Genomic DNA, 22614 nt, shown 5'->3' with positions numbered 1-22614 from the left:
ATGCCGAAAATAAATATTTACTATTATAATACTAAAAATCAGCCAATTTGTGTCATAATAAAGTAGCTGACAATCTTGGCGAAGGGAAATTAAGGACTGATAGTAGTCTTCAATGTCGTAAATAACTGCTATTTTTGTGTGCGTGTGTGTTCAGAAATCTTGAAGGATCTTTGGGATTTACTGTGCGTGTGCACAGGTGGAATGGGTAGAGGCGATAATAGTGAAGCAGAAGAAAATTTTGCTTGGATGAATGTACCTGTTGGCAAGATATTTGTAACTTTAATAGTAACCTAAAAATTTTATATTATCCAAACTATATTTATTTTAATCCAGAAAAACTATTTTAACTCTTTAGATTTGTGAAACATTATTTCTCAAATGGTCTATTAAAGACCTTCTGAGCAGGAAACAGGGTAATTTTATATTTTTGTTTATACTTTAAGTATGAAAAAAAATATATACATTACAAGTTTCTAATGTCCTATGGTGTGTGCATTTCCCTTCTAAGACTCTTGGCTCAGAAATACTTTGCAGAAAAAGGCCATTATAAATGTTCCAAATATTAAAAAAGTTAAGAGATTTAAATGGATAATATGTAATGAAGCACTCATTAAAAAAAATAAAAAGAAAGAAAGATGATATCCCTTATGGGTTAATTTAGTATTTCAGTGGATTAGGTTCTTTTATTGACAAACATAATTGTAATATTTCCTTCTCTATATGTGTGTTATAGCAGAAGATTGCTGAATATGCAGTGTTGACCTGTACTGCATTTCAAAAATCAATATTTTTCTTATATCTTAAACAGGACACCTTGATTGTTTGGTCAGAAGCAGAGAATTATGATCTAGCACTGAGTTTTCAAGAAAAAGCTGGCTGTGATGAAATTTGGGAAAAAATCTGCCAGGTACAGCTAACTATTAATATTCTGTTTTTTGCAGATACTTTACTGTGTTCTGTAAGTTGAGGTACTTATGTCCTAATTTTTAAAGCTATGTGTAAAATAAGCATATATCTGTCATTATATTCTGTGGCACTTCTGTGTAAGATCTTAAGTTGCTATAGTTTAACCAAATTCTAATTAGAGTTGTACTACTAGGAACCAATTTTATGTTTTTCATAACTGAATTTCAGCTTTTGAAAAATTAATGTGATGATGAAAGTCAGGTGTAAGACTTTTTTTTTATTATTATTATTAATTTTTTTCCTCAGTGGAGTCCCACAATACCAGGCTTCCAACTGTCCTTCTCCAAAGTGGCCTTAGGAAGCTGACTTATTGGAATGTGGCAGATCTGAAAATCTATTCAATGCATAAGAAGCTAGATGTTTCACTGTGAAGGACAAAGAAGTGACATTGCTGTATAAGCTTAAAATCTTACTGAAATTTTTCATCACGACCTAACTAAGTTTTATGTACCATCCATGTCTCTGCAGATATTTCACCAATCTATTGGTAAAACTACCAATCTATTTTATTACCAGAGTTTAGATTTATGCTTAAAACTCTGGAAATAATAAGTCAATAGAGTTGCACCTATATGTATTCAAAAGAAGAAACCTAAAGCTGTAAATGAAATACTTTAAACTATAATTTTAATGCATTACCCAAACTATTGAGATAACTTGATTCTATTTATCTTACTTAGTTGTAACTTAGGAATACTCAATTCTGGTACGATTCTGAGGACCTAGAGGAAGAAAAATTGGTGGGGGAATGAGAGACCTCCCTTGGTTAGTTAGCTGAAGTTTGATTTCAGCCAGTTCCATAGCAGCCTCTAAAAAAAAAAAAAGGGGGGGGGGGAGGGAATAGTAGCAGAGGTTAATATGATATGTTTAGTAGACTAAAACTCTTTTGTCAGCTTTGCGTATTTCTTAATTGCTCTTAAAAAGTAGAATAGTGGAGGGAGATGGCCCTTCAGTATGAAGAATGAATATTTTGTATCAAGAAGAGAATAGGTATGTGTCAGGACAGCCAGTGTAGGTTTACTATATTGTTTCTAATAGTCATTAGATTTAACCTAGTACTGAGTTTTCTGCCTTTATATCTATCTTTTCCTCTTTCTCAGACTTATTCTCCAAATGGTTGTAGTGCTCAGCACTGATGTGAGTAGGAAGAATTTGTTAACATTGCAACTCCCTAAAAAGGTGGTAGTGACTTGATTTGGTTTAGTCTGAAGTTCACTTTATAGTCTCAGTATGATAGTGGAAATCCTGACATTTGTTGCAAAAGGAGTGAATTCGGTGAAATGTAGTAGATAAAGTGCATTGCCCCTGAGCAGGCATTGTGATAGCGAGAAGAAAACTTTGTGTTTGCTGATGTTTATGATGACAGTTGGTATCCTTTTTTCATTTGTTTGCTTTTGACAAATGTCTAGAAAGAAAGCACTTTAACAACTGTTAGCTAATCTGTCTATCTCAGTAGAAAGTCCAGCAAAGGAGTTGTACAGAAAACTCATTACTATTCTCATTTCTGGAGATCTGGTTTCTAAAACACGTGTTTGCAAGATGGTACCAGACAAATAATATTTAAGGCTTATTACCTGAACTCCCTTATTAATTACTAATGTGTTTGTAGGTTCTGGAATTTAATGTATTAATAAATTAGCAAGAAAGTTTGTTTGCATAAAACCTGAATTTCTCATGAGAAACTTTGTCATTGTCACTTTGTCACACTTTCCTACTAAATTAGATATTCAGGATATCACAGTTACTGATCCATATGACAAGATATTCACCCATCACTGTTCTGAAGTAATGAATCTATGTCTTCATTTAATTTAGCTTGTTAGATTCAAAAACATCTTCTGAAAATAGGTACAATTTTGTTTTCCTGAAGTCACGATTTTGGAACTGCTTAGGATTCCATTCTTACACCTGGAACTGACTGCAACTGGTCTGTAGAAAATGATGTCCAAAAGGTCTTCAAAAGACCTTTCTCTATGAAGAAAGATGAAGAAAGTGGCTTTATTGTCATTAAGCACAACTTCTTATGAAAAGCTCAACATCTCCACTGAATGTTCTGTGGAGGCCTACAGATCAAAATATTGAATCAGATCCAAAAAAACATGAAGCAATAAAGTAGGGAATCCTGTTGGAAAGGAGAGGAATGGGGGAGGGGGGAGTTTTTCTTTGCCTACCAATTTTTGACTTACTCTGCTATATGGGTTTTATTTGTTTGTTTTTTAATGAGCAAACATGGAGAACACTGAGAGAACTCGGAGTGATAAGCTGTTTTCTTTGAAACTAACTAGGCAATTTAGAAGCATTTTTAATCTACATGTGTTGGAGTATAAGTTTTCTCACCTGATTCTGAGGTACTATTGGAAGGAGGTGAGCCTATTAATTGCAAATATGTGTCCGATAAATGGTCCAGTTTTAAATTGGTCTAATTTGAGGCTGAATTGATCAACAGTCTAAGAGGGAAGTCATCATGGGATCAGATAATTTAAATTGTTGGCATTAGTCTCTTTCATCAGGTTCCAAAAGTCTACCATTTTCTCTTCTGAGACGCCTGTATATAATCTTTTGTGACTGCAAACTTAGAGATAGGAGTTTTTGAATTTTAGGACTGGATTGTGAGAAGACTGGAGAAAGAAGTTAAAGGGGCAGACAAAGCAGAAAGAAGGTGCAGAGCAGGAGACAATTGCTTCCCTCTTCTCCTGTTCAGTTTTGGCATCCCTGATACCCTGCCTTTGTATTTGGTCAGTTGGTTAGGTTTCACCTAATATTATCATAGCTGTGGGCTCTTGCTGTGGGTTGAAGTCCTCATACCCTTCTGACTGAGACACTGAAAGAAGATTTTGTTATGCCCTTCTTTCCTCTTAATATTTTATGTTTATCTTCAAGGTGCTTCAGATAGAGGGTTTTGTGGTTGCTTTTCATATAATATATAATTTTTTTAAACATACTATTGAGGGTAATGGTGTAGGTCTTACAGATGGCAAACTTACTTTGCTACATGGCTAGATACTTTCTAGCCAACAGAAGGCATAAATGTGCTTGTGCACATGCTATTTATTGATTTGATTGTCTCATTTCAAAACATACATGAGAATAGTAATTGTGGATACTCTGTTCTTAGGTTCAAGGTAAGGATCCTTCAGTGGAAGTCACACAGGACCTTATTGAATCAGAAGAGGAGCACATAGAAGAAATGCCTGAAACTAGTCCTTTGATTGACCTTCCTACTTGTGAACTCAACAAACTTGAAGAGATTGCTGACCTAGTTACCTCTGTTCTCTCCTCACCAATCCGTAGAGAAAAGTTAGCACTGGCCTTGGAGAATGAAGGCTACATTAAAAAACTCTTGCAACTTTTCCAAGTCTGTGAGAATTTAGAGAACACAGAAGGCTTACATCATTTGTATGAAATTATTAGAGGAATTTTGTTCCTCAATAAAGCAACTCTGTTTGAGGTGATGTTTTCTGATGAGTGTATTATGGATGTTGTTGGATGCCTTGAGTATGATCCTTCTTTGGCTCAGCCAAAACAGCACAGGGAGTTTCTGACCAAAACAGCAAAATTTAAGGAGGTTATACCTATAACAGACTCTGAACTCAGGCAAAAAATCCACCAGACTTACAGGGTACAGTATATTCAGGACATCATCTTGCCAACACCATCTGTTTTTGAAGAGAATTTTCTTTCTACCCTCACTTCCTTTATTTTCTTCAACAAAGTTGAGATTGTCAGTATGTTGCAGGTAAGTGGTTTTTAATATGGTATAGATGGATTATGTATAGATACCTCTAGCTCTAGTTTTGAAATTAACACAGATTTTTAACATGAGTTAATCATGCACACTTTTGTTCATTTGCATAGTGTTTTGAAAGCTTCTCCTTGTTTCTGATATCTCATTCTTATTTTTGATTTTTAAAAGTTTTAGATTTCAAGTGAGTGTATTAATATTTCTAAAATGGAATGTAAATAGTTTAAAAAAGACTCCTCCTTGATTCAGAAACAAAAATACGCATTTTGAAATGTTTCACAAAGATACCTAGGGAATAAGTAATTTTCTGTAGTATATATTAAGTGACATTTGTGGCATCTTTATAACAAATTGTGAAGTCTATGATTCAACTGAGTATGTTCAGAACTTTTCCATTCCATGACTTCTATTATTTTCTGGTACTAAGTTCAAATACTGTAGTATAAAGTAATTCATTAGTTTTATTCATACTGATATCTCAGAGTGATATTTAATAAATGACAAAAATGTTACTGTATCAAGGACTTGAAAAACTTACTGAACACTTTGAATTCAGAACCAAGCTTAAAAGTAGTTGGGTATAACAACCAAGCTGGATTATAGAAAGAATTTCCCAAAGAGTTGTGCATGCATTTCATGATGTTTTTGTATTCTCTGTTCCGTTCTTATTTTATTACGAATGTTAATGGATACGTAAGTGTTTTTATTCTGGTTTTGACCCTTTTCTTTGGGAAAATGGTGTGTTTGCGTAGAAAAGAACCTCCCTGAACTGTCTGTTTGGGGCATGAATAGTCTATGAAACAGGGAGATGTACCAGGGAGGAGAGAGCAGTAAAATTGTGAAAAGAGGGAAGCATCGGAGAAATGACATTACAGCAAGGAATATTTCTGAAGAATGGAATAGAAGAATTAAAAAAAAAAAAAACTCTACAAAATTAGAGAATCGCTTACTGTACATGGATAAGCTTTTGGGCTTCTTTCTACTTTGGAACAGCAGAAAAAATAAAAGTAAATGCCACTTGTAAAATAAAAGACTTTGTATTAAATAAATATTTTACCTTTAATTTTTTTGGACATACTACCTTCCTAAAATTAAATTAAGTTTAGTTTCTTTCTACTGATGGCACAGTCCTGCTTTCACTTGGAGACTTAGTTTATTTGTTTATTTTTAAAGCTCTGAAGTTCTGTTTTTTCCATTTGGATTTTACTTTACTGAATGTTTAATTGTGCCTTAACAGAAAACTATGATTTCCTGATTAATTTATACCTCTGGTACTTTTTGAAGAAAGTTCTGAAATTTTTTGTCAGTTCTGTGTTATTCTTGCTCATGACCATCTTTGCCGCAGTAGAAAGAGTAGATGGCACATAGGATGACTTACCTTCTTTTAAAGATGGTATTTGGGACATAAATGTTGACCTCCAAATAGTATTGATACCTACATAGTTGACCTGCACTGAGAATTACAAGCTAAGAAGATGATAACCGTGGAAGAGATCTTACTGGATAGCGTGCTTGAGAAAAAAGAATTGGTAATATGAAGCTTGATTCCAAAGGATGTTCTTCACAGCCCCAGTGTAAATCAGCTTTTTATTGTTATGTGGCAAAAGAATCCTAAAACTCAGAAGAGTAGGTTAAAAAATTAGAAATCTCATTATCCTAAATACACTGGCAAAGCTCCCTAGCAGCATGCAGTTTATAAGAATAAAGGATTGCATTTGCTACTACAGTGAAGGTCCTGTCTGAGTGATACGAAGCAGTAGACCCTAGTGCTGCTACAGACAAAGGGCAGCCACATGGGAAACTGAGAGGAAGCATGAAAGACAGATCTAGCCTGTGCTTTAGGGCATCAGGACTGCGCTCTGTGGCTTCATACAAGCACGAGTTTTTCTGTTGCCAAGTATTCCATGCTGGGGGATTTTCTAGCCTATCTGTTGTTGATTGTGATACTATTTTTTTTTAACAGGCTTAAGCTGTTAAGCCAAAGCCAGCAAAGCTTAGAATAGACTTCTAAGTCTGTGTAAGTTGCACCCTCTCTGTTGTTGATTCGAGGATTTTCTTTTTTGTTTGTTTGTTTATTTTTGTAAAGCATTGTTTCCAACTGTCCTAAAATTTTCAGGAAAAAAATATTGTGACCCTTTGGTTGACTTTCTGTAACTAACACTTCTGTACTAGGAGAGCCTAATGAAACTCATACATTCTAGTGTTGGGACACAGAAAAGTATAGAAATAAGAGCTAACTACATTACCCTTTGTAATATTTTTGCATATTTACTGGAATGCTTCTAGTTCAGTTTGTTCAATAAGTAAAGTTTATAGAGTTAAATTGGTATAGTGATGGACAATTTTGTAATGCTGTAGGATAATGTAACAGTTTGCTTTCAGATTTATATTGTGTTTGGAAGGTAACAAAGGGACATTTTGATTTGATTGAATGTCAACACTTTTTCTGTGAGGAGTGCAGAGAAAACAATGTATAAAGAAGGCGGGAAATGACCAAACTGTGGAGAGAGATTGTTCACCTCGATTTTCTTGTACTTCTTGAGTAGTAAGCAACGGTGTAACTGAAATGTTTAACAGGAAGTGAACTGTTGTCCTGAATGTTTAAAAATAAATATCTCCTGATAGGAATGGGGGAAGTCTCAATGTGAAAAGCAAATAAAAGGTTTTTGAGAGAGGAAAAATTGAACCTGTTCCAAGTGTGGGATCCTTGTTTTAATGAGTATGAAATTAACAGGGGAAGTGAGTGCAACACACTAGTGATGTGTCAATATAGTTACGCTTCCATAGTTGAAGAGACAAAATGTTTGCAATACTGCAGATCCAAAATAGAGAAAGTGGATGCGTGATTTGATGCGAACTGTAGAGTGTTAACAGCATAGATACTGCTGGTAAAAATTGCACCTTGATTGACAATTCCTAGTGTAGATTTATGTAGGTTGCCTGCCTAGTAGGTTACATGTGTGGTGTAGAGAGGAAGTCTGAGACAAAAATTGTAATTTTCTCTCATTTTGGTATGTGAATGTGCCTAGAAGATGGTACAATGAGTAAAATGGATAGGGCAGAGTGGTGAAACATGGAGAGTAGCATGGCAGAGAACAAAAAGAAACAACATATTCTGTTAAGACTAGCTCTTTAGAAAGCAGACTTCATCATCATCACCTATCCTTTGCTTAACATATGATTCTGATCTTCTATACCTGTTTCTGAAATACAGAATGAATATAAAGATAGTACATGGGAAATTATACTCCTGAATGTGTACACTTCATTTCCCTTTTTTTGCAATGAAATGTCAGTGTATGAAAAGTAGCCCATCTACCAAATCTACTAGTGGATGTATTTTTGTTTTTAATGGGTAAGTGGGTAGTTAAGCGTAAAATTGGACTTTATACATTTTTTGAGCCTATAAAGATTGACATTTTTATCTCTTAAGATGTCTTATGTAAGTCATGTTTTTCTTACATGTGTTATGCAGGAAGATGAGAAATTTTTGTCTGAAGTTTTTGCACAATTAACAGATGAAGCTACAGATGATGACAAACGATGTGAACTTGTAAGTCATTGATCTTGGTAGTTCTTTGAACTCTTTAAACTTCAGGGACTAAACAAAAATACTGAGACTGTTCTATATACTTCTGCTGTAATTGAGGTATTTATTATAATCCTAGAATCATTTCTGATATAACAAAGTCTTTGGTTTCATACTCACTAGAAATTTTTCTTGCAATATAAATGTGATTTAATTGTTTCATAACTGAGAAAGCATTAACACTCAAGTCCTAGACTTCAAATATGTACTTTCTTCTAAATATTCTTCCTTGTACCATATCCTTACACTTACCGTACAAATGTACAATTTTCCTAATTCTTGCTCATTCAAGAAAATCTTGAAGCCTTAAAACGGAGGATTATCAGTAGTCCCTTAGTGTAAATATATTACAAATGTTTATCCCTGAATATTTTTATCTGCTTAGTATAAACATCTTTGTTAAAATCTAGACTCTGTACTTTCAGCAAAGTGTTCTTTGAAACAAAAAGCATGCCAGACAGAACTATAAATCCTTCACATGCTACATGTGATAAAATAGCTAAAAGATGAAATTATTTATTTTTGAGGTAGATTTCTACCTCATGTATTTGAGGGCTTTAATTGCTTTTGCTTTGCTTTTGCAACTAGTGTCTGCCTAATTGATGTTATTGATTGTTGGAAGAGAAAGGACTAGAGTTTCAATTCTGTTTTCTAGGAAGGCAGTTACTTATAAGTACACAAACTGATAAAAATTGTAACTATTTCCTACTTTTGGGAGAGTTTACAAAACTGGTGGTATGATGAACAGTCGTCTTTGAGGCTTGTTACTTTGCAAAATTTCTTTCAAGATTATGAAAGAAAATATACCTAATTGTCCAGATGTATCCTTTCTTTGTGGAAAGTATGGGTAGTATTTAAGATAAAGGTCTTATTTTTCAACTGACGTAACAATTAGTGATATACTAAGACTTTGGTTCTATACAGACAAGAATTTTCTTATGTAACTCAAGCTACACAAACATGTAGTTTTGATTATAAGAAAGATCTACAACTGCATTTTCTTGATGGGTAACTATCCTTGACTACACTCGTGTCGTCTTAGTTTTGTTACCATTGTTAACATAGCATAAGCAGTTTCTTCAGGTGGTATTAATAATTCATTGTTTCCTATGTCAAAAGCATCTTACACTACTCTTTTTTCCTTACTTGATAGGTTAACTTTTTCAAGGAATTCTGCGCGTTTTCTCAGACATTACAACCTCAGAACAGAGATGCATTTTTCAAAACTTTGGCAAAGTTGGGAATCCTTCCTGCTCTTGAAATTGTAATGGTAAGTGAAAACTTAAAAGCTGATTTTATTTAAAAAACAACAAAAACCAACAAAAAACCCGAACAGAAGTACATCCTTTTAGTCAGTGTTTCAGATCTGGTAGGCATCTTTATTGTCTAAATTTTCAGAAGTTTTGTTCTTCTGAAAATTGAAGTTTATCATAAAGTTCAGAATCCAAAAGATGTTCATTTTTTCTGAAGCGATCTAATTATATTTATTTGACTTTGTATGATGGAGAGATCTGTGGTAAATGCAGTACTCTTGACAGCATAGTAGAAAAATTAAAAGACATTTTTTTCACGTGGCTTCTTGATTTTTGGAATTGCACCAAAGAAGTATTTTTAGATCATCTTGAACTATTACTTTATTTGTATTCTGAAAGATCACGTAATCCTGTCTTTTCAGAGGTATGAAGAAGATAATCTTATTCTGCATTGTTGAAGTGTACTTTTTATCGTTCCTTCTGTTCAAAGTAGCTACTGCTGCTTGACCATTGTAATTTGTCATCACCATTGTTTTGCTTAGAAATTTTTTGTATTCCAGGGTAACAGTCTGTTAAGTTATAGGTTTGATATTGACTGTTAATAAAACACTGAAGTAGTGTAGATGTTGAGTGACTAGATGAACCATAATCTTATGATTTTTTTTTCCTAGGGCTGAACTAGTGTGAATGTTTCCTGTCCCGTTTAATTTTTTAGATTTAAAATTGTGCAGTTATCAGAAATAAAAAATTACATACCATAAGGAAAATGATTAATTCTTATTGCCTGTGAGTGAGCGTAGAAATATTTGTATGTACCTGCAATTAATTTGTAGTTAGTCCTTTTGTACAAATCTAAACTGTAGATAATAAGTATTGAATTCACAGGAATCCTTACATTCTTTTTTGGGGAAGAGAAATGGTGATGGTGACTTTACTTTATCCTTTTTTATATCTGTGTTACTTCATCTGTGATAGAATTCTTTTTGTATAATAAAATGTTCTCAGATATCTCTCTGATTCTTTTGCAGCTATACTTGAAACGGTTTATTTATAATAAATTGATCTCATTTTTATTAGGGAATGGACGATTTGCAAGTTAGATCTGCTGCTACAGATATATTTTCTTATCTAGTAGAATTTAGTCCATCCATGGTCCGAGAATTTGTAATGCAAGAGGCTCAACAGAGTGATGATGTGAGTAAAAATATTATAGAGCTTATTTAATATGCTGTGTTTATTTAATATTTATTGAAGTTTTTTGTATAAATTATATGCCAGATGAAAGAGTTGGAACGTTTTTGTTTGCCTGTTTACTTTGTGAGAATAAAGAAAAAATAACTGCCACTTCCTTAGTGGCTAATGTAAACATGGATGCCTTTCAGACTTGCTAAAATAGATGCCCAGTAGCTGCTGTCTGAAGATCAGTTCTTTCTCAGGTAAAAACTTAATTAGTATATATCTGAGCTTGAGGATATACCTGTCTTGCTTCCTGCTAAATAGGACAATGATTACCATAGCTGCTATATTAAAAAAATTCTTGATTCGTCTTTTGTTACTCCTTGTTTTTTTTGTTAGACTGAAATGTGTTAAACTTTGGAGGCAACTTTTGTGTGCCTTCAAGTTGGGCAACAGTGCCCTTCTTTGTCTTTGGGGATAGTTGCCCAGATTTAGTGAACCTCAATCTGGTTTTTGAGTTATGTTCATCCTGACAACTATGCATCTAGCCCTATCCCTGTTGTTGGCGTGGAAGCATTTGAGACTGGTCAGTGTCAGCATCTGCATCAAGCATTCTTAAAAAGTAGAGCCAGCTGTTCTTCTGTCTCTCTCTATGGGGTCATATGCCCTGACTTTTTTTTTAAAAAAAAAAAGCACCTCCATTATTTGGAATAGTTATCTCTGAAATGCAGATATTATAATCATAGGAAAAATCAGACTTAAGACATAACATTTCTGAGCATGGTAGTGTTCCATGTATTTACATTCATAAGACTCTAGTTCTGCCTAATAGTGATCTTCAGATGAGGAGGGATGTGCCTGACAGAACTCCAGTGTTTAGAAGCTGTTTCAAGAGATGGTTTCATTTGACTTGCAGATTTCAGTTCACTTTATTTTTAAAATACTGAAGCTTGCTATGGAAACACTAGGAGAAGCATTCCACTTCTGAAACTTTGCATCTAATTGTTTTGAGGATTCTTTTTTTGCAGGATATCCTCCTCATCAATGTGGTCATTGAGCAGATGATCTGCGATACTGATCCTGAACTTGGGGGAGCTGTTCAGTTAATGGGGCTCTTGCGTACTCTGATAGATCCGGAGAATATGTTGGCCACAGCTAATGTAAGAAAATACAAAGGGGTAAAGACACTTTACTGTTTCAGCAAAATTAAAAGCCCAATATTCTTTCCTACTCTTACTCTGGTGGGAGGATAAGAAAAGAGATGTTCTATTGACAGCGTCATTTTTGGTTTGGTGTTGAATTTCATTAAGCTAAAAAATAAATGGAAGCTTCTATTAACTATTGATAATAAAAGGCGTGTCTATGTGATGTTGTGTAAGTACTTATTAAAATGAGGAATTTGATGCTTTAGTGAAATAGTACTAGCCTAGTCATAACTTCTGCTAGCTGTATGATAAATACTGAAGTGTGAAAAGAGTTTAAGAGGGCTTTATATGAAACCAAATCAATATTTTAATACCAGTGTTACAGTAAAGATGCAACATCATTGAATTAGTTGGGGAAATTGTATCCTTCAGGAATTCCAAATTTTGCGTATTTGCAAATTTCAAGAAAAGTTCTGTTTTTCCTTTGATATCTGAATTTAAAACTTTAATGATGATTTCTTCCTTTCAACTATTGTCTTACTGAATTCAGACCTTTCCAAGGGCAAATTATTATGCATCCATTACCTTTTCAGTGTTTGTACTAAATGTTTACTCTTTTGGGGGGTATAGCTATTTATTTCTTAAATTACGGCTTTTTGAAGTACAGTATAGTCAGTATTTAATGCATACGCTACTTAAGGAAAAACATTATAATCTTGTTTATACATTGATATGTATGTACTATGTAGCAACATAGCAAGATGATTCTTTTTATCATCTTCCATGTAAAAAGTTTTGAGTTATATGGGTAAAATTACTGTCTTTGCGTTTCAAAGTAAGTTAAATTTTACGAAGCACTTTGAAGAGACAGAAAGGTCTGATCAGTATATATTTGCATCTTCAATGATTTTTTTCAGTGATAGTTAAACTGGTTTGATATCTCATAGATCTTCTGCTGTTTTATATAATGAAATAAATATATCTTATGCCAGTGAAGTCAAAGAATGTTACAGGTCCAGTGAAACAGATAGAGGCAAACCTAAAGGAGCTGCTTAGAGTTCTTTGTAGGCTTTTAAGTTACTACTGTTCCCTGTTTAAGTGAATACATACAAATGCCAGTATTTAATAAAAGTTGTATTTGTTTTAGAAAACAGAAAAAAGTGAATTTCTCAATTTCTTCTACAACCATTGTATGCATGTTCTTACTGCACCTCTTCTGGCTAATACATCAGAAGATAAATGTGAAAAAGGTGAGGTTATTTTTATATATTTATCTTGTAATATTTTCAGCTGAGTTACTGTACCGGTACTGGTGAAAAGATTTGTGATGTTAGCTGGGAATACACTTGCTGAAAACTATTGTTTCCGAGTGGCAGAGGATCAATGGGCAGAAGTCCTAATAGCTGTGTAATTTTCCTTCTATTAGATTTGTTTGCAGCTTCAGTAATGTGTCTACATGGCATGCTCTGTTTAAAAAAAAAAAAAAAAAAAAAAAAAAAAAAAAGCATCATTAACTTTAAGCTACTTCTACAACTATAAGAAGCATATTTGCTGTTAAGCAGAGTGTCTTCAGTTCATGAATGCTTTTAGGAAAAAGAATATACAAAAATGTTGTGATGTTCAACAGAAAATGCATTACATGATTGTAGGCATTCAGTGTCTTGAGGTGATTAACTCAAAAACTAGTTTTTACTTTGTACTTTACAACAGTATAGAAATACAGAAAGAAGCCCAAGAAATACACACTGAAACTCCTTTCTCTCTTTTTCCAATAAATGACAGCAAGTGAATTAAATTCTTTATTTTTCTCTTGTATTTTACAAACAAATTTTTAACTTAACAGCCTCTGACTCAGATTTTTTTTTTTTTATAGATACTCTCTCCAGAGATGAAGGTGTTAGGTGGATTATTAGAACCTTAAGAATTTTTTTTTTTAGTTTGTGTATTTTATACATAAACCTTACAGAATATCTGTAGCATTCATTTCAGAAAAACACGAAATAATTTCTTCTTGCCTAGGGAGGTATAATATTGCAAAATATTAGATTACATATTTTCACCTAGTTGAATTTGAAATTTTGTAATGTAAACCAAATACAGAAGTATCACCTGGCATATTCTGCTATATGTTTATTTCCCTGTAGATTAGTGAAGCTTTTTATTTGATTAAAAGTTGGAACAGTTTAAATAAATGATTATTTATGCACATTTTAAAACTATTTAATTTACAGCACTTTAATAACCTTTTATTTCTTTGTCAGATGCAGTAGTTGGGTCTACTAAGAGTAATACAATTTGTCCTGGTAAGTTTTAACTCACCTTGTCTTTTGAAACTTGTTTCATACTGCATTGTGTATGTGTTTTTCTTTTTTTTTTAAAGTTACATATGTTTAAAAAAATGTTTTGGGGCTGTGGGGATTATTTCCTGCTAGCAGAAAGTCCAGCTTCCTAAAGCAATTCTGTAAGCAGGTAAAAATAAAAAATAAAAAAAAAAACAATAAAAATGTCTTTCCTCTCTCCCTTTCTCACTCCTTATTTAATCAATTCATCTATTTTTCTCATAGATAATTATCAAACGGCACAACTACTTGCCTTAATTTTGGAGCTGCTTACTTTCTGTGTGGAACACCACACGTATCACATCAAGAATTACATTATGAACAAAGATTTGTTAAGAAGAGTATTAGTCTTGATGAATTCAAAACACACCTTTTTGGCCTTGTGTGAGTATAGAGCTACTGTTAATTACCTTTTTTAAAATTCTGGTATGTGGAATGTGTGTGGATATATGTGTATACTTACTTTACTATTAATTACTGACCAGTTGTTTAGTATTTTGGAAAACAGGTGGCAAATATCTGTAACACAGACAAGCGCAATTTGTGGTGGAAGGAGAATAGTTAGATCTTTTTGAATTCCACAGTGATCCATTAAGTCTTCATGACAATAAGAATCATCTGGGTGTCAAATCTCACTACTATGGGAATACTGCCATTTCTTAATAACATCATAAAACTAGTGCTCTTTGTGGAGAGTAAATGGAATTTTCTGAACCATGATACTTAATAACTGGTTCTGGAAAGTGAACACAGAAAAGCATAGGAGTGAACTTGACTGGAATAACTTAACAGGAATAATAAACTTCAGCACATGCTGAGTTAATTGCTGTTGTACTGTTAAAAAAAAAAAATGAATGGACTCTGATGTTCAAATATGCAGAAGAGTTGAAAAAATGGGAGAAAAAACATTTGGGGAGAGTTGGTTTTTTTTCCTGTTATTTTCTGAAAGTTCAAAATAATACTAATAATACTTTTTAATGCTTTGGTTTGGAAGTGCGTCTTCCTGTTAGTAACATAAGAGGGTTTTTTGTTTTTTTTTTTTGTTTGTTTTTTTTTTTTTTTTTTTTTTTTTCCCATGTCTCTCCAAGAGAAGCAGACTGGAGCCCAGATGAATAGTTACTAAATACTTCTGAATTTCTTTCTCTATAAAGGTGCTCTTCGCTTTATGAGGAGGATAATTGGCTTAAAAGATGAATTTTATAATCGTTATATCACCAAGGGGAACTTGTTTGAACCAGTTATAAATGCTCTTTTGGATAATGGAACTAGGTACAATCTGCTCAACTCTGCTGTGATTGAACTGTTTGAATTCATCAGAGTGGTAAGTTAAGCAGCTTCTTCAGCTCCTATGTGTATATGGCAACTTAGGTAGAAATATGGAATGCAAGTCTTTCACATGAAATAGTGTAGTACTACTTTAAATAAATACACAAAACAAAAAAACTCGTAGCTGTCAAAATATCTAAATAGTAAATAGCCAGTAATTTGCTTTTTTTATTTTATTTATTTTATTTTTTATTTTTTTCTTGATCACCCCTTCCAAGAATACTTGTAGGCTGTGCGTTTTGTGGGTGTGTGCAAAAGACAGTATGTGAATCCAGTTCTGGCAGTTACAAATATGGCTGCTGCTTCATCTCATCTGAAAAAAAAAATCTATGCTTTGAAATCTGAAGGATTCAAGACTTTCAACAATAAAGAAAGATTAGTTTTTATTTCTTTCTAGCAGAAGGATGTCCTGTCCAGTCATTTACTCAGCTCTCTCTTGTAATAGTTGCTGTTCATTGAATAAATGGAAACTGTTCATAGTGCATAGGATTTTTTTTTTTTAAGTTAACCTTTTCTTCACACCAAGGAAATTATTTTAATATGGCCTTTTCTGATTGAGAGAGGCATTTACATACCTGCTCTGTCATGAGAGAAGGAAATTAACCATTTCATTCTGGCCTGTTACATTATTGCCTGTCAGTGTCTCTATAACTGTAAACTGTAATCCTTGACTCAGGAACCAGAATAGACATGTCAGAGCTGCTTTACAGCTGCACCCTGTAAATGAAATTCTTTTAAGTGATTGACTGCAGTGTCACTGGACCAAACTTTGAAGTGAGGAATGGGGTGAAATATGTTGTATGTGAGTGAGTCTGGGTCTAAATGAGATTGATTTGACTAGAAATTGGAGTGAGTGTTGTCCTTTAAAAGCTTACACACATGCTTTCTCAGTGTCAGCTTTTAATCAGTAGCTTTTCTGCTAGCAGAGTTTTGGGGAACAATATGTGTGGACAGGACAGAGGACAAACGGGAGCAACCTGTCTGTTGTACTGCTGGAGTCTGGGAAACTCAGACTCTGTAGCAGCTCCTGAGTGACTTGTGAATGCGTTTATGTCTGAGAACCCTTTCAGCAAATCTTTGCATTCCCCAAAAACAGAGGGCAGTTTTTTGTATGATGCTATGATAGCAGCTAGCTTTTCCAACAAGAGGAAAAAGTCATTGTGTTTTTGGCGTGATTGAGATATTTTGCTACTTACCACAATGGCAAAAAAGAAGTATACAAGTAAAGCTTTGCCTCATAGGGTGAGACTCGTTTAGAGGATGACTGATCAAAAGGTGCCTTGTCCTGTGTGTGCTGATGTAGTTGTGGAAGGATAGAAAGAGAGCTAAAACTTGGGAGAAGAGCAGGTTGTAATGAAATTCTTCTTTATTTTTCTCAAGAAGGGTTAATCCTAGATAGCAAACATCACAATTTAATTGCTGAAACTATCATAAACAGGAATGGGACAGGAAAGAGATTATTTTCCACTTACATGGGAAATTAAAACTATTTCTTTTTTTTAAAAGAAACATTTCTCTACAATAATCTTTTCACTTTGGAGAATAGATCAGTTACTTTTAAAATGAAACAACTCTAAAGCTTTCTGAATTTCTGCATGTTAATATTTGAGACTTAAAAACTGTTTTGTGCTTACACAGGAAGATATCAAGTCACTTATTGCACATATAGTTGAAAACTTTTATAATGCACTTGAATCTATCGAATATGTTCAGACATTCAAAGGATTGAAGACAAAATATGAGCAAGAAAAAGACCGACAAAACCAGAAACTGAACAGGTACTCCCCAGTTTGTGTCTTAAGGCTTTTATTTGATGTCATTACATAATATCTTTTTATTGGTGATTTCCCTCAAAGAGGACAAAAACAGGCAAATACTGATTTTTTTTTTCTTTCATGATGAAAATTTCTTTAATTAGAATAAGCCTCCATTTGAGCTTCGTCTGTGGCCTACTGTAATACAGTTCATATTTGTCAATATATTAAATGTTAAATTCAGAAAACTTAGCTCATGAAGAAAAGAGTCTTCCTTTGTCATTCAGAGTTAGGCTTCAGTCTCCCTCCTTGTCAGCTGACGTTTTGGTGAAGCTTGTGATAGTGCTAGAACTGCGATCTGGGCTGGATTGCCTTCTCAAGTGCATTGAATTCTCTTTAAAATACTGTGCTGAGCTGGGACCTTGGAAATGGTGAGCAAAACTTGAATCGTTTATCATGTGTTTCTTACAGTGTTCCATCTATATTGCGTAGCAATAGATTTCGCAGAGATGCAAGAGCCTTAGAGGAAGATGAAGAAATGTGGTTCAATGAAGATGAAGAGGAGGAAGGTGAAGCTGTTGTACCTCCAGTTGAGAAATCAAAACCAGAGGATGATTTTCCAGATAGCTATGAAAAATTTATGGAAACTAAGAAAGGTATTTACCAAATATCAGCTTGTCAGCATGGCAAGTGCTGTCTGTCAGATCCAGGGAATGTCATGTAAACAATGTGTTGCATTCCCGTTCTGAAGCATATGCGATGCAGGAGTAATGGTATTCTGTGAAGCGATGAGTTCTTAATGCGCCTTTGGAAGCCAGTTTAGGATGAAAATAATCAGTAAAATTGCTCCAAACATGCTGGTAGTTTATATTGCCTTCAGAAGAAAATCTTTATATGTACTTGTGTGTCTCAAGTGACCACCATCCCTATGTCCAAAGCAGCTGTGCCATTCTCTCATTTTGAATGCTTGCCTGTTTTGGGTGAGGTCAGTAGGTGAGTTGTTGATTTGAACTAAAAGAAGAAAAGGCTCCTTCTGTCCTGCAGTTATCCTGTGATGTGGATTGTACTTTATGGTGTACAGCAAGTATTTAAGTGTGAATGTGTTTGTCCTTCAGCTAAAGAGAGTGAAGACAAAGAGAATCTTCCAAAAAGGACTTCAGCTGGGGGATTCAAATTCACTTTTTCCCACTCTGCCAGCGCAGCTAATGGTGCAAACAGTGCAAACAGTAAATCTGTGGCAGCTCAGACATCACCAGCAAGCTCCAATGGTTCCTCTTCCAAGAATGCAACCTTGACCACAGCAGTGACAGCCACAAAGGTGGGGCAGCTTGTGTGAGAGTGCAACAGCAGCAGTGTCATGAAATTATACTGATTGTAATGTAGTAAGGTCAGCATCAGTCTCTAGGTAGAATACCTTATTCATGAATAAATTGAAAGAGAGCCCTATTCAGTTAAAGCCGTTACTAGTTTGGGGGAATGTTTAAAGACATATTTGGTAGGACTAGGATCTTTTGATAATCTCGTGGGCATAATCTTGTATCTTCTGCATAAATCTAACTGTTCCCATCCCTCAATTTTGTTTAGCTGTTCAGTTGCTGCTTTTTTGTATGATATATATATAAGAGGTTGGGGGTGTTGTTTGTTTTTTGAATTAGTGGACCCAAAGTCATAGAATTAGTAAGTTTTTAAGCAGATGAAATACAGTAGCTAATAGACAATTTTGTTTTGTCTTAAACAGTAGTGTATTATTTTAATTTGTAGCCTGAAAGCTCTTGAGAGGCTTCAGGAAAAATGTTTTAACTGGCAAAAAAAAAAAAAATTTACTGCACAAACTTAAGGCTTCTCATCAAAACATATATGCAGTGGATGCATTAGGTTTTATAACTACCCAGTTGAAAAGGATTGGGGAGCATACTGTATTGTGCAGTGGGATGGTTGAATAGCTGGAAATATTTTCAAGTATCTCACACCTTAAGTGGAAAGTAGGGGATAATATAAAAAGATCGGGCAAAATATTTAAGAAACAACTAACTGCAGGTTCATTGAGTGCCATCCTAAGAGAGATTTGACTTTTTGCGGATTCATGCCCTGCACAATGCCCCCCTGATTGGGGGTTATGTACTGAAATTGGACATTCCTAGGTATTTTTTTCAAAGTAAGACTTGTTTGTTTGGTTTTTAATTGGCAGGGAAGTCTAGTTGGCCTAGTGGATTATCCTGATGATGAAGATGATGATGAAGAGGAAGAGACATCTCCAAGGAAAAGACCTCGTCTGGGTTCATAAGAGAAACCAAAACTTTGGAATAAACTTTTATTACGAGGTTTCAAATGCTGCAACTGTTTCAAGAGCTAAAAAGAATCTGATTCAGAAATTCTTTTTTCCCCACGAGTATTTAAGATAATACAAGAAGTAGCAAAAGAAACTCAGAATATCAGCTAGAAAGGGTTAGTTCTGTAAACACAAGACTTCCAAGGAACTTGGTATCTTTCTAGTAAATAAGGAGTCTGCCATTCAGGCTGTCAAAATAAATTTTAAAAATTAAAAAAAAAAAAAAGGGAGGGGTTAGTATTCAGAACCTGGATGATGGCTTCTCAGCAAGGAAAGTCTCAGGTGTTGGGAGGGCATGGGGAGGGAAAGATAGGGTAAACAGTTTTTTAAATATTGCAGGGTTTCCCCAGTGTTTAACAGAACTAGGAAAAAATGTCAAGGTAAAATTTTGAACCCAGTAATCTTAATTTTGTAATGGTGCTGTCAGTTGTGTTCTTTTAGCAATGCCTCTTTTAAAAACATTTTTAAGGGAAAACTAATTGTATTTGCATAAGAACAATCCAGATTTTGGGACCATTATTACAAATTAAACCACATTTCTTATGGTTGGAGAGAGGAACACTGCAGTTACAGTGCATGTTGCATTGTTTAAAGCAAATAAAAATACATTTTAATTTGTATTTTTCAAGAGGAGAAAATGGAAGCTGGATTCAAAATGGACAGTTTTGCTTGTTTTTTTCAATTAGATATCCAGTAATATCTATGCCAAGGAACGATAGCTTCCAAAATACCTCTAGGAACTGCTTGTGTCAAACTCGTGCTTTGAACTGCACACCCATACAGCTATCATTTTCATTTTATGGACAATACAGAATTGAATCATTTTCTGCTTTGTTAAATTGAGCTGTCCTCTCTCTGAGCAAGTGTGTTTTCATATTTGCAAGTTTAATTGTATAATTGAGATGGTAATAAGAAACACTAACAGGTTTTTCATAGGGAGGAATTTAGTGGCATTTAACACCAAATTCATTTTGGACCAAGATGGAATTATTACTAACAAGACACCAGTCTTTGAGGCAAAATCGACAAGCAGCACCTGAATCTGGTTGTAACATGAAAGCTGCTTTTTTAAAAAAGTAAAAGCACATTCCATGTAGGTAAGCAAACGGCAACAAAAATAGGTGAACTGATAGAGGCAAACAGTCTTAGGTTTTATTTTCAAGAGCAGCAAGTGAACTGTAAATATTTTAATGTTAGTTTGCCCATATGTGATCTGAGATCATGAAGTGAGAGGAAATTTCCCGACAACAATTAATGTGTCAGAAATGTTAAAATATGAAACCAGCTGCAATCCACCACATAGATCACTCTCTTGTAATATGTGTTATGGGTCCATTTCTCCTGGAATAGTTTAAACTGAAGCAGTTTCTCTGTTTTGGAGATTTTGTAGTTAATTTTAATTTTAGCTATTGTTTGGAAAAAGATGGGCTGTCTGTGTAGATATGAAGTATAGTTTTTCCATAAAACAGAAGTTTATTTTGTATTAAAAATACCACTGTACTTGTTTTACACCATTTGTATACATGTGGTGATATTAATGCTGAACTGTAAAATTCAGGAATTAAAATGTGACCCTGTAATTCCATAATTATTGCTCTTGTTTGGTTTGTTGTACATGGTAAGTTAACTCATAATTTTAAGTGTGGCCACTTTAGAATATTCTTTAAGACTAGTTACCCATGCAATTTCAAAATAATTATATACCATTAGATCAAATACCCAACAGAATGCAGGAGTTCTTACCAATTAGTAAGCTAGACGCAAAGCATTCTGATGGATGACAGTTCATGTGAGTGGACCTGGGGAAAATAATGTTGCCCTTTGTGGGCTCCAGGCAACCAAGAATGGGACTCCTTATTTTACCTGTGTGGTGAAACACCCTGTAAACTCTTAGCGCAGCGACTGAGGAAGTATTTTGCTAGTAAAGTGTAGTTGCAATGTCATCACCATATGCTTGCTTCCTTGCTGATGATCCTTTTTTTTTGTTTGTTTGTTTGTTTTTTTTTTTCTCCTGGTGAGTCTTCTCTCCATCAGCAAAGATTACTAACTTCCTACAATGCCATATGTGCTACTCCAGCAGCTCAAAGTTACGCAGTATGTGCCTTTACTGACCTGAGGCTGAAAAATCACGTTACCTGGTCTGTGGACCTTGTTCTCCCAATTCTCCCTTTAAGAGCTACCCAAAATAAGTTTTATGAGGGTCTCTGATGGAAGCATATTCTTGTTTTGTTCCCCTCTCTCCTGCCAATGATCCTCAACTCTCTTCTCTGAAGTACTGTCAGAAGCTTTAAAATAAATTCAGAGCAGCTTTCAGACCAGTCTTTTTTCTATAGCAGAAACAAGAATGTCATGAATTTTTTTACAGTTACTAGAAAAAGATTGTTTAAAGTGGCATTAAATGTCAGGTTTGCCTTTTTTTAACAAATTTTTAAAATCCCTGTAGAAGGTGATATATGCAGCACTCTAACTGGCTAATACCTTGGGTTGTTGCCTGCCTCATGCAACTGGAGATGCTTTTCCCATCTGACTTGGTAGGCGCTGCCTGGGTTCTGGTAGTGGGCAGTCTACATTCTCATGCCTGGGGCCCTTCCACTACCAATCTTTTTAGAAAAGAACATCTGCCAACATGTATCAGTTATAAAGGCTATTTTAATAAAAAGTTACATGAAACTTGAATTGGTTGGGTTGTTTTTTTTAATTGAGTTACTATTAAATGTGTAATGAGGTTATGCGAATTACAAGTTCTTTTTATGTCTCTGGTGAATGAGTTTTTTTTAACGGCTTTGGAATTTTAAACTGTGGTCGTGATTTTAATAGCTTTTACTCTGCAACTAAAGCAATTATTTAAAAGTTGCATTCAGAGCAAGATTAGGCCTAAGCCACTAGTAAACGACTCTGAAAGTATATAAAATAGTATAATACTGAGCTACTGTGTAAATGCTTTATCTCCTGACTTCAAGCTGCATTTATTGTTTCTCAAAAAGATGGTTATCAT

General features: G+C 34.3%; 1 protein-coding gene across 3 annotated transcripts in view; it reads left to right on the top strand.

Moving 5' to 3' along the window:
• The window catches only part of PPP4R3B (protein phosphatase 4 regulatory subunit 3B), a 31331-nt gene extending 9036 nt beyond the window's left edge, over positions 1 to 22295 (top strand). For 2 of the 3 annotated variants that reach the window (XM_062571766.1, XM_062571768.1), the window contains exons 3-16: positions 809 to 907; positions 4082 to 4702; positions 8184 to 8261; positions 9451 to 9567; positions 10628 to 10744; positions 11755 to 11886; positions 13019 to 13121; positions 14133 to 14174; positions 14436 to 14594; positions 15362 to 15531; positions 17175 to 17314; positions 17762 to 17946; positions 18406 to 18608; positions 19479 to 22295. In XM_062571766.1, the coding sequence (XP_062427750.1) occupies positions 809 to 907; positions 4082 to 4702; positions 8184 to 8261; positions 9451 to 9567; positions 10628 to 10744; positions 11755 to 11886; positions 13019 to 13121; positions 14133 to 14174; positions 14436 to 14594; positions 15362 to 15531; positions 17175 to 17314; positions 17762 to 17946; positions 18406 to 18608; positions 19479 to 19574 (2262 nt within the window). In that variant the 3' untranslated portion in view covers positions 19575 to 22295. The remainder of the gene's footprint in view (positions 1 to 808; positions 908 to 4081; positions 4703 to 8183; positions 8262 to 9450; positions 9568 to 10627; positions 10745 to 11754; positions 11887 to 13018; positions 13122 to 14132; positions 14175 to 14435; positions 14595 to 15361; positions 15532 to 17174; positions 17315 to 17761; positions 17947 to 18405; positions 18609 to 19478) is intronic. The other variant, XM_062571767.1, reaches the window with a different exon arrangement.
• Positions 22296 to 22614: the final 319 nt, after the last annotated feature.

This window comes from Rhea pennata, chromosome 3 (assembly GCF_028389875.1).
Source record: "Rhea pennata isolate bPtePen1 chromosome 3, bPtePen1.pri, whole genome shotgun sequence".
NCBI lineage: Eukaryota > Metazoa > Chordata > Aves > Rheiformes > Rheidae > Rhea > Rhea pennata.
The sequence above is the reverse complement of the archived record's forward strand: the minus strand, read 5'-3'. Positions and strand labels throughout refer to the sequence as shown.